General features: G+C 49.9%; 1 protein-coding gene across 1 annotated transcript in view; it reads left to right on the top strand.

Moving 5' to 3' along the window:
* The window catches only part of Tent4a (terminal nucleotidyltransferase 4A), a 39,751-nt gene extending 28,099 nt beyond the window's left edge, over positions 1-11,652 (top strand). The window contains exons 8-15 of the mRNA XM_028782757.1: positions 730-858; positions 3,171-3,384; positions 4,838-4,964; positions 5,875-5,975; positions 6,547-6,719; positions 7,056-7,214; positions 8,867-9,031; positions 9,501-11,652. Of these exons, the coding sequence (XP_028638590.1) occupies positions 730-858; positions 3,171-3,384; positions 4,838-4,964; positions 5,875-5,975; positions 6,547-6,719; positions 7,056-7,214; positions 8,867-9,031; positions 9,501-9,695 (1,263 nt within the window). The 3' untranslated portion in view covers positions 9,696-11,652. The remainder of the gene's footprint in view (positions 1-729; positions 859-3,170; positions 3,385-4,837; positions 4,965-5,874; positions 5,976-6,546; positions 6,720-7,055; positions 7,215-8,866; positions 9,032-9,500) is intronic.
* The last annotated feature ends 389 nt before the right edge of the window (positions 11,653-12,041 follow it).

Raw genomic sequence — 12,041 nt, 5'->3', positions numbered from 1 at the left:
TCCTTCCTTCCTTCCTTCCTTCCTTCCTTCCTTCCTTCCTTCCTTCCTTCCTTCCTTCCTTTCTTTCTTTCTCACTGGCCAGACTCTGTCTAGGTTGGCTGAGTTTAGAGGCCTCAGTGCCTGTGAGGGCTTGAGGGTGGTCAGTGCCTGAGCTGCTGCCTTCTGGAGCTTTGAGCATTGGCACTCAGCCCAAAGGGTCCCTCCTGAACAGAGCCTGACACAGCTAGCCCTCCCCTCCTCTGTCATCTGATCTTCAGGAGCATTTGCCCTCTTCTCTTGCTCTGTGACCCTGTTTTCCCTAGTTTTGCACAAGGGTTTGGGGGGCAAGCCACCTGCTTACTGAGTGTTGGGATCCTGTGTCCCACTGACCGAGTTCCTGCTTGGGCTGGGAGGGCATTACCCTTCAGCTAGTGTGAACACTTAAGCTGAAAATTGGAGTCAGATTTTTTTTTGTGGAGGGGGTAGAAAGATGAGTGAGAAGTTCTTTCTCTCACAGGAAGCTGTCTAGAGTCCCTTTAAAAATACATCAGTTATGGGGCCTGGAGAGAGAGCTCAGAGGTTAAGTGCAGAGTGGTTTTCTCTGTTCAATTCCCAGCAATCGCATGGTCGCTTGTAACCATCTATAATGAGATCTGGTGCCCTCTTCTGGCGTGCAGGTGTACATGCAAGCATAATTAAAACAAAACAAAGTTTATCAGCTGACCTGTGTGCCTCTTCTTGGGTTTACAGAAGTACTCGCTACTGCCATACTTGATTTTAGTGTTGAAACAGTTCCTCCTCCAGAGGGACCTGAATGAAGTCTTCACAGGCGGGATCAGCTCCTACAGCCTCATTTTAATGGCTATCAGCTTTCTGCAGGTGAGTGGGCCATCCCTGCACGGTGCTCTTGGCTGAAGTGCTCACCCTCACTCTCACCCTCACCCTCACCCTCACCCTCACCCTCACCCTCACCCTCACCGGGGGCTGCGGAGGCTCCCTTTCCTGCTTCTCATCACAACACTGCTTCAGGAAGCTCAGACTTACTGTGTTGAGAACTGTGGATTGTTCATTTGGAGCAGGAGAGCAAGAATTGTTTTATTCCTATATAAATCATAAAAAGCCTTTTTCACTGGTGCTTATCTGTAATTTATTCCCAAATACTCTGAGAATAAAGGGCAGATATCCGCATGGGGATGAGATGGAGAAATTTCTATCTATGTTTTTTTCTTTCTATGTTTTTGAGATAAAGCCACTCTAGTCCTGGATGGCCTAGAACTCACTGTGTCGCCCAGGCCGACTTTGGACCCATGGCAGTCCTCTTGACTCAGTTTACCTGGTGCTGAGATTGCACATGTTAGCCACTCTGCCTGGCAAGCTTTCTGGGACTGATGGTCTTAAGTTCGGTGTCATCTCTGCTTGCGTGAGTAAAGCACTAGGAGCCACCCAATTGGCAGAGGCCTCCCAAAGGCCCGTCCCTCCTTGCTGGTTGGTTGGTGGTGTTGAGCCAGAATCTTTCACTTATAAGTCATACTGACCTGGAATTCATTTTGTAGCCCAGGCTGGCCTTGAACTAGTAGCAAGTGCTCTGTGTGAGGCTCCCGAGCACTGAGATGACAGATGTGAGCTCTTACACCTGCTGACTCACGTGCAGAATAGTACCTACGTTAATTACAGTTCCATTGCAGTTATGTTTGCTTGGGAAAACATGTGCCTGTGTGTTTTAGCCACCCCAGTGTATGTTCTCATGTATATCACTGAAGGTGTATGTATGTCCCCCTGACTGCCCAAGTCTGTGTCCCCACGTATATCACTGGTTCTCCTTTGTGTGTGCTTGCTGAGGGTTTATGATTCCCAATGACACTGCCAGCCTGCAAGTCACACTATGGCTCGGACTGTGCGTGAGCTTTGATGCAGACTTGTTGGTCCTGAAGCCTTCGTCCCCAGGTATAACAGTAGAGAGGCTTACCGTGCTCTGAGCTGTGAGCTCAATGCAGCTCCCTTCTAATACGACGGTGCTGCTCACAGCACACCACAGTGGGCGACAGTACTGTTAGCTAAGTGGCCTCTGTTTTTATATCTTGAATACCTCTGATTTGAGGTAATATGTTTCAGATATCTTGTCAGGACAGGTGACGTTATCTTGAGTGGGGTTTTCCAAGGCTTCCTGGTGTGCTGTTACTGGGGTCCTTCTGGCAGTCAGACCTCACAGAGATCTATAGGTGGGATAGCCTTCCTCCTTCTATGTCTGTGTTGGAGACGTACCACCTCAGGCTGGACCTGGTGTAGCATGCTGCTTATCTCACAGCTGCCTGAGGGAAGAAGGCCAGGCCTTGGACTGCGCTGTCTTAAGTATTTGATTTGGCTCAAAAGCAAGAGCATGAAGGCTCAGCAAAAGGACCTCCCTGTTCTTTGGAAGAAGACAGAACTCTGACATTATGAGGGATGGTTCCTGGAGGGCCATGTTCATGTTCATGTTCAGCTCTGTGCTACCCAGGACTTGGACACTGGGGAGGCTTGACCGTCACCATGTACACCTGAGCAAAGGACAGAGTCCTCTGTGTGGCCACGGAATCGATGAGCCACACACTACTCTTGGGTGCTAAGAGTAAGAGATGTGTCCACACTCATTCTGTAGTGGGCAGCTCAGGTCTGTACAGCTGCTGGCACCTAGGCATTATCTATAAGGGACAGTGGACAAGTGTCACAATGATGCTGTGCTTGCTAGAACAAAGTGTGGTGCTAAAGTAGCCTGACAGTGATGTCTAAAAGCAGGAGTGAGTTCCCAGGCAGAGTTAGCTCAGTCCACTCACATCCCGGTCCACATGATTGTAGTACTGTTCAGTCTCATCCTGCCACCTACTGGTAGCATGTTAGGATGATGACATTAATATGAACCGTGCAGCCACTGTCCAAATGACAGTTGTACAGAATGTGGAGAACTTAGCATTAGCAGCGTGAGGGTAACTAGCTGTACATACAGTTAGTTCTACACAAACTAGCTGTATGTGTTTGGATGTTATAGTCTGATTGAATGTTGAGATGTCTTCTTTCTTTCAAGCCCCCCACTGACAAAGGCCAGCCATTGTTTTGTGTTTTCTCAGGTGCTATCGAGTGGGGACCCCTCAGTGGGTCCCGAGTGTGTTTGGAGTGTAGCTTGAATTCATATGCCTGCGGCTCTCTTGCTTTTACAGTTACATCCAAGAATCGATGCCCGGAGAGCTGATGAAAACCTGGGAATGCTTCTTGTAGAATTTTTTGAACTTTATGGAAGGAATTTTAATTACTTGAAAACTGGTATTAGAATAAAAGAAGGAGGTGCCTATATCGCCAAAGAAGAGATTATGAAAGCCATGACCAGTGGGTACCGACCATCGATGCTGTGCATTGAGGACCCCCTGCTGCCTGGTGAGCTTGTCCTCCCAGCTGGGAGCACAGTGCTGGCTTTTGTGTACCAGCGGACTTCAGTGGGAACACTTTGAGGAGTCCTGATTCTAACTAGTTTACTGCATTTTAAAATGGTTACATTCTGTAAATATCAACTAGGGAAGGCTCATCAGGGAATCCTCACAGAAAACATTCACTTCTGGAAGGAAGCATGGGCCAGAAAGGCAAGAGTGGGGTCCCCTGAAGGTGTTCCTCCACGGCTTTCCTGTGGCGTTGCAAAGGCTGCTCTTGCATTACGTGGTTGCTAGCTCGCACTCCCAGCCCCACTCCGTTGGCACGCGTAAGGGTGCTCGTCTCACTGGGGCAGCACTTGGTCTTTATAACTGCTGCACGTTCTTGTTTAGTTAGGGTCCTTCCTAGTTCCTGCTTCTCAGGCCTGCATGTGCCTGGCGAGCCTGTCTCAGATGCTAGGCGTTAGTGCTGGGATGGATCAGGGTAGCAGCAGCAGCAGGATGGCGGGAGGCCACGTTGGTGTCCTGTGCTAGAGGAGCTGTGTCCGCACTACTCACAGAGCCCAGGTTGCGCTCGTTTGGATTCGGTCTCCTTTAATGCTCTGTTCCTGTTCATTATTTACTTATTGTCCTCAAATTTAATGATCACTTTTAAGCTGCTCGGCTGTTCTAAGGTGAGATTAATTTCTTTAAAAATCTATTGAAAGAAAATGTAGACGATTCTAGTCAGCTGTCTTTAAGTGGCATGACGGATAGGATCCCATAGAGAGGGAGGTGGGGTTGCCCTGGGAACATCCTGACAGTGTGGCACCCTCTTGAGTGCCCCGTGTCCCCAGGTTCTATTTCAGTCTGCCTGCATTACTCCTGGACTATAGCTGCGTCTAAGAAGAGGAAATTCCAATATCCTCCCTAAAAATCCCATACCTGACGTGACTGAGAAGTGAATCTGTGTAGGAGTTTGTTTTGTGTGTGTGTGTGTGTGTGTGTGTGTGTGTGTGTGTGTGTGTGTAGGAGTTAAAGTTCCTCCTGATGCTAGTGATCACTGCATTTGCCTTACTCTCTTAGTGTGTATCCACAGCGTCCTTCCCTTAGAGGGCTTCCTTCAGTTCTGATGCTGTGGGCCACTCCAGGCTTGTCCTGATACTGATCATGCCAAGTCTACACCATGGTTGGATAGTCTGGGTTTCCTTGTGATGTGGACTCCCTTTCTTTTCCCCTTTCTGCTACCTGGGGACTTAGCAGACTCCATGAACTGTCAGACACCCATGACGGCCCCTTTCCAGTGTTAGTAGTAGTCTCGTCACGGAGTCTGAAGCACACTGAGCCTGTATGCATGTTCATACCATGAGCTGTGTACTGCGGTCAGCCGCAGCTCAGTGCTGTGTGTACATGCCTGTTGTGTGAGCCGCTGTAGGTGGGAGGCATTAGTGGTGAGCCCCTGCTTACTGTGCCTTTTGTTGCAGGAAACGATGTCGGGCGGAGCTCCTACGGGGCCATGCAGGTCAAGCAGGTGTTCGACTACGCCTACATCGTGCTCAGCCACGCTGTGTCGCCACTCGCCAGATCCTACCCCAACAGGGACTCGGAAAGGTGAGGGGCTTGTGCCTGGGTTCTGGGCTCCTCTTTCCTGTGGAGTAGCAGGTGCACTTTTTCTCGTCATGTGTTTCTGTGACATGGATGGGTACACTCTCATCAAGTGACGTTGATAGTAAGGAAAGCTTCCCAGGGAATCAGGATGGCTTTTGGGTAGCCCATGGCCTAGGGCTGAGCATTTCTTAGTGGGCTGGTATTTTACGTGGAGTGTTCCGCATTAGGGGAGGTCCTGATGTTGAAAGCCTTGGGCTGGTGTCTGTCCAGCAGCTGTCAGGTGTGCATGCTTAGGTTGTGAGTGGGTTCAGATCTGCACACACTGCTTGCTCTGCCTCTACTGCTGAGCTGTCCTTCCGCTTACAGCTGAGGATAGTCTAGAGTGTCTTCTTCAGTGGTAGTCAGAAATATTTATCTCTGGCTCCAGCTTAGCAGCTATAGTCTGTGACCATGGGAGCAAGAGGAGACGAGTGGGAGGGGAGAGATGGGCTGAACAGACTGCTGTCAGCAGTGTGTGAGTGTCTGTGCCCGAGCGGGCTGCCTCGGGACACTGTTAGGAGTGAGCCCATGGCTTTATTACATCGACTGTCCATACACAGTGTGGCATGCCAGCCCCTAGCCTGTGATGGGCACATGGGTATCTCTCCTCACCTGTGCAGTAGGAAACAAAATGTCAAGATTTCATGGCCATGGTGCCTGGGAGTCTGGGCTCCTCTAAACTGGATTGAAGCCATCACTGTTTGTAGACAGATCTTGGTTAAGGCCTTGTACATAGTGAATCTGCTTTTGTTGGTACCATGATCTCATGGTGCATATGAATGTTAGTGTGTCAGAACTCATCCTTTCTCTTGTCCGTAATGAGCCGCACGTCTGACACCTCGAGAGGGTTTATGTCCAACCTTGTTCTCTGTAGTACTTTAGGGAGAATCATCAAAGTCACCCAGGAAGTGATCGACTACCGGAGGTGGATCAAAGAAAAGTGGGGAAGCAGAGTCCTCCCGTCTCCAGACCTAGGTGAGAGCTGACAGCGGGGCGTGGCCCTCTGAGCCAGAGCACGGAAGCATCTCCTACCCTCAAGCTGGGAAAGTAGCTTTTTCTGATAGGCCAGCCATTCTGTAAGCTCTGGACTCTGCAGAGTTGTAGCTTCAGTAAATGAGGGGGAGCAGATGGAAGTAGTTGCTAATGTTGCATTTGGTTAAACTAAGGTGCACTCCAACACACAGTGGCAGGAGATCACTGAGATGCAGATAGTTTTTGTTCCAAGTCTTAGAAATGCAGTGTGTGCTTGTGTTTGAGAATTCTACATTCTACATTGATAGTGGAAATACTTGGTTTATGTTTATAGTTTATCACAGCTACTGGTTAAGACTTACACATCAGCACTGGACAGTTTTAGTGTTTTCTGATAACTAGTTTGATACACATTTAAAAAATTAGATTAATTCAGATGTGAGGTTTGATTAGTCAAACATGCAGTGTTCGGAGCTCAGCAGCCTGTGCTTTGGGCTCCTCGTACCAGTCACTAACCTGGACTAGTCACCAACCTGCACTCGTCACTGACCTGGCCTTGGCATTCCTGCCCCAGACAACAGGATGAAGATAAAGGAGAGGATCCCTATGTGCAATGGGGAGCAGATGCAGAGCCGGGAGCCCAGCTCCCCGTCCAGCCAGCGCCTGACTCTGTCCCTGTCCAGTTCCCAGCTACTGTCTTCAGGTTCCTCGGCTTCTTCTGTGTCCTCGCTTTCTGGAAGTGACATTGTGAGTGGGCTCTGGACGGTCATCCTTCTAGTAGGGTGGCCGCTGTCCTTGTAGCAGGGAGTTCAAGACCTGCTTCTCCTCTATCTCAGTCCCTTGCTGGTGTGTGTGTGTGCGTGTGTGAGTGTGTGAGTGTGTGTGTGTGTAGGTGGGTGGTGGGTCAAGTCCATGTGTCTCATCTGTATTTTCTGTAGCCTAGTCTTTCTCCATTCTGAAATGACTGAGGGGAGGGGTAGGTTTGCTCGAATGACCTTTCTTAGCTTCCTCTCTGAGGGCGCCTGTCTCGGAGCTCAGCAGCACTGTGCTGACAGCTCTCCGTGTTTCTGTGCTGTGCTCTAGGACTCTGACACACCACCCTGCACCACGCCCAGTGTTTATCAGTTCAGCCTGCAAGCACCCGCTACCCTGATGGCCAGCCTGCCCACAGCCTTGCCAATGCCCAGCAGCAAACCCCAGCCTGCTGCTTCCAGAACGTTGATCATGACAGCAAACAATCAGGTACAGGCTTCCTCCCCAGGGACAGCATTGAAGCCACGCAGTACACTAGATCAGTGTTCTCCGTGGACCGCTGGGTCTAGTGCTGTCTCCCAGCAATTGTCCTGCTCTGGTGGCTGTAACAACTCAGCTTGCTCTGTAACAGTCTCTGACTTGGAGTCTGATGTGCTTCTGGAGTACTGGATGCCTCTGACAGGTGCTCTCTCAGTGCTCTGCATGCAGCAGTGTCCAGGGCACCCCTTGCTGGCTGTGTAGACACTTGCTTTCTTTCTCCCAGATACTCATGTGCAGACTGAAGTGTCAGCATGGACTTAGACTCTCTGTTAGTCAGCCATTGGGACTTCTTCTCTTTTTAAATTTTATATAAAATGAATCAAAAGAAAGTGTCTATTATTGTGTATATACCCCAATTATATATCAGTTGGATTTGTATACACTTAATACATTATTAACTAGAAAGGGCAAGCAGCCTTTGATGTGGGAGTTGGGTGTAAAACAGAGCAGAAGCATGCAGATGTTTCTCCTGGAGTCCTTTGCCCTTGCTGAGATCCATTCCCACACAGCCGCTGGGAGGTTGTGAGCTACCAAAGCACATGACTCTAATGTTGGCGAGCGTTTGACAGTTCACCCAAACAGTGTAGCCCAGACTACAGGCCTTCAATGAGTGCACACATGGAACTTTCCAAAGCAGTTGTTGAAGCTGTTAAATTGTGCCCCAGTCCAACCCGACTGTCTGCTTCTGGAAAGGACACTGGCCCACACGCCCACTCTGGAGGCCCCAGCATTTCTCTTTGGGATAGTGTCTTGGAGAACCCCGTGCAGGGCCACCTTGAGTTTCCTGCCAGAGGTGTTTTGGACTTCTGGTGTCTAAGAAAGTGTGGGTGTGGATTCCAGTCAGTTGTCACAGTTGTCCCTGTGTGAGTCAGGCTGAGCTTCTAGAAACCAAGGCTTGAGACTGGAGGAGAGTGCTGGTATCTGACTCTCTGCCATATGCTTTCCACATCTGTAGCCAGACTGCTGCCTCTCCCAGCAGATGCTGGCTCTCTCTGAGGCTTTGCCTTGGAGGGCTAGCTCCCACTGTAGACTCTGTCTCCCTGTGGGGCTTTGCCTTGGAGGGCTAGCTACCACTGTAGACTCTGTCTCCCTGTGGGGCTTTGCCTTGGAGGCCTAGCTACCACTGTAGACTGTCTGCATGTGCTGAGTGAGACAGCGACACCTACATGGATGGGACATTGGCCTTGTCAGGCTGAGAGTGGCGCTTACTGCTTTCTCTTGCTTTGGGTGGGACAGGTTATTATTGCAGAAGCTAGAGGTGGCCCTCTTTGACCTTTCATGTGTTCCTCTGTCTGGGCATTGAGGGCTGTTCACTTTGGGGTCATTCTAGTGACTAAATGACAGTTGTTCTTTTGATGGCTCTAATTGTTTTGAATTGGGTTTGATCTTTGTAGAATGTTAGATTTTGTGACCTAGTGACTGGGATAACTTGGTCTTGGAGTTACGGTTTGAGAAGATGAGGCATTTGCAATTGCACAGTGTGGCTAGGCTGTGCTCCATGGAGATACGTGGGAGTGGGCTTTCCACAGCCAGCCGCATGCTGCTTCCCCTTGGTGCGAAGCCTTCACCTGTGTGAAGCTCCTGTCTCTGTCTCCTTCTAGACCAGAGTTACCATCCCTCCGCCGACCCTCGGCGTTGCCCCTGTTCCTTGCAGACAGGCTGGTGTTGACGGAACCACGTCTTTGAAGGCCGTTCACAACGTAACTTCCCCAGCCATTCCCTCAGCATCCCCCAACCCACTGTCCAGTCCTCATCTCTATCACAAGGTGAGTGTTGTCCGCTGCTGGGCTGCTGCAGCTGCTTGCTCATGGGCCTGTGCTCCTTGGAAGAGAACTCCCCTGTGTGCTTGTTGGTTGGTGGTTCAGTGTCTGTGAACCCCCGTGGGCCCAGGTCTCCCTGTGGTGTCCTGCACTCTTCAGGGACCTTCTGAGACCCATGAAGGGCAGAGCAAATGCGAAGCCTGCAACCTGAGTGGTTGATAGCCTGTTCAGCGAAGGGCTCCCTCTGCTGGCTGCGTGCCGCAGCAGTGTTATGTGGCTGTGTGTTCCTGTTGAACTTTGTGTCTTTGCACCTCATGGTCCATGTGCTCCAGCCTCATATTTTCTTTCTCTCTCTCTCTCTCTCTCTCTCTCTCTCTCTCTCTCTCTCTCTCTCTCTCTCTCTCGCTCCCTCCCTCCCTCCCTCCCTCCCTCCCTCCCTCCCTCCCTCCCTCTTTCTCTCTCTCTCTCTCTCCAGCAGCACAATGGCATGAAACTGTCCATGAAAGGCTCCCACAACCACACTCAGGGTGGCGGCTACAGCTCTGTGGGCAGCGGAGCCGTGAGGCCTCCCGTTGGCAACCGAGGGCACCATCAGTACAACCGCACTGGCTGGAGGAGGAAAAAGCACGCACACACAAGGGACAGCCTGCCTGTGAGTCTCAGCAGATAATGTCCTGACTGATTGCCCACAGGCCTCGGACACCACAGGGGAACCGAGACCAGCATCCAGCACCTCCACCGTGGGCTGCCGAGTGCCGCCCACCCCTGGTCACTCTGCATGTGTGTGGTGGCCGCATCCATCTTACAGAACAGCTCCTTGTGCTCATCTGTGAAGCCTTACTCCATGTGGATGTGCGTCTGCCTGCTCGAAGTCTCACCCGTGCCCAGCAGGGAGGCCTAGGAGGGTCAGGGACTGGAGGTGCGGCCTTGCAGCCATGTCTGCTGGGTGGCGATTTGGGGTTCTCGTCGTGTCTGTCACAGGCAGAGATGCCAAGCCTTGCTCCACGTCTCTGTGACGGAGTGGGCAGGCTGCTCTTTTACTGCCCTCATGTCTTGTTTGAAAATTCGGGACTGTTTTTCTATGTAAATATTGAAAACTTATGATTTGTGCAATAACTCAGATATTTTTTATTTAATTTCATATTTTCACATAAGTTATATTTAAGGGAGGAGGGAATTTTTTTTAAAACACACTTATATCCTTTCCCAATTTGCATTTTCTAAGTTGGGTTCCTCGTGTTGGCTGGTTATCGATAGCATCATGACATGAACACCGTGAGGAGGGGCCTGTGGGCTTTATTTTTACGTCTTTTCTTTTGGTCAGATGCAGGGAAGGAGCCGAGTCATCTTGATGGTTCTGGGAGGCTAGTGTGTACCTGGCGGCCTCGCTGTAGGCCTTGGGCTGTCATCCTGTTCTGACCACGAGTTTTGACATTTTGGTTTGGGTTTTTAAAAACTAGACAGCAAATCCAGCATTTAAAGTGCCAGAAGTAAAAACCTCTAAGGGGGGAGAAGAGATTGTCACGTCGTATAAATCGTAAAGCATTGTGACTGTGGGCGTGCTTCAGTCCGTTAAGTGACGTGGTCTAGAGTCCTGGGCCTGGTGAGTATCGTTACAGACAATGGCACCCAGATTTAGGAATGTGGAGAAAGGGATTTCGTTGATTCCATTGAGGAATCTGCATAGGTATGCACTCGTTCTGTTAAGAGCAAATATCTGAAAAGGACCTCCGTTGTTCCGGGCACATGGGGAGTATTTTAATGTATCACAGGAGAGCACAGCCCAGTGTGGGCCCCAGAGCGGCTGGTGCCTGGCGTCAGAAGCATACAGGTATACTATGCAAGTGTATTCTGCCACAACAACCACTGTCTTTGTTACTTTTTTTTAACAAGAATATATCCATCGCCTGACCCTGAGACTCTGGAGTACCACAGTTGTCCTGGAGTGCTTGCACTTGTAGGCCCTCTGACTTCCATTTCTAAAATGGGGGTCTGCTAAACACTACAGGTAGGTTGGTCTTAAGTCCACTAGTACAGAATGTCAAGCTGGGAAGCCGAGTGCTGTGCCATCTGATTGACATGCAGCCGTGGGAGTTCTGAATCGATGTCTGACGGTGACGGCCACTCACCAAGGACAAGCTCTGTGTCTGGGTCTGCCTCCTGCTGCTGTTGTGGGGCTGTTGCCTCTGGGAGACACTCTAGAGCAGAGGAGCACATGGGGTCTGCAGCTCATGAGGATTGGAATCATCCAGAATATTTAAAAGTATTTAAATTGTGAAGCCTGTTGCTAAAGAATATTTATGAACACTGGTCCATAGCCTGTACTAATTTACACATTAGCAATATTGACTGTATCTGCATTAAGGAGCCACCGTAGGGCCATTCGAGTGACCCGCAGATGTGCGTTTTAAAGTTCTATCATCCACAGGCACAGGTATGTGTCCGTCCCCGTCCGTAATGGTGAACCACATGAATTGGCCTGGCTACCACTGTGGCCATATGCTACAGTTTGACAAAAAGATATCATGTTCCGATTTTCTGTGTGGACAACAATGTGGACACTAAAATTGACATATTTTTATGTAAAGTTTTTCTATTCTTTGATTTTTAATAAACTTTAGAAACCAGCTTTGTGTTGACTAGATGCTTTTCTCTGAAGGGTGGAGTGGTTTCTGGATTAGCTGCTTGCTGGGGTTCTCTCCTATCCTAAGGTCAACCCTGTGGCCAGGGTGGTGATGAGTCATTTTGCCATAACATGTGGTTGTGCCACTGTGACTGTAGCAGGTGGCTCAGCCCTGTATGCGGGTGCTCTGAAGACTTGTGGAAGATTGCACACCACACTGTGCTGTGTTCTGTACTTAGGTTTCCAGTGACTATCACACTTCATGCTCCCAAATATGATGCACCTTCAGCCTGTAAGTGACAAGTCACTAGTCTGCTCAGCCTATTCAGTGTGTGTGGTGGGATAGCGTAGTGCCTTATGAACAAAACACTCATCCATTCCAACACAGTAGTC

The sequence above is a fragment of the Grammomys surdaster genome, unplaced genomic scaffold (genome assembly GCF_004785775.1).
Source record: "Grammomys surdaster isolate TR1022 unplaced genomic scaffold, NIH_TR_1.0 843, whole genome shotgun sequence".
Lineage (NCBI taxonomy): Eukaryota > Metazoa > Chordata > Mammalia > Rodentia > Muridae > Grammomys > Grammomys surdaster.
The sequence above is the reverse complement of the archived record's forward strand: the minus strand, read 5'-3'. Positions and strand labels throughout refer to the sequence as shown.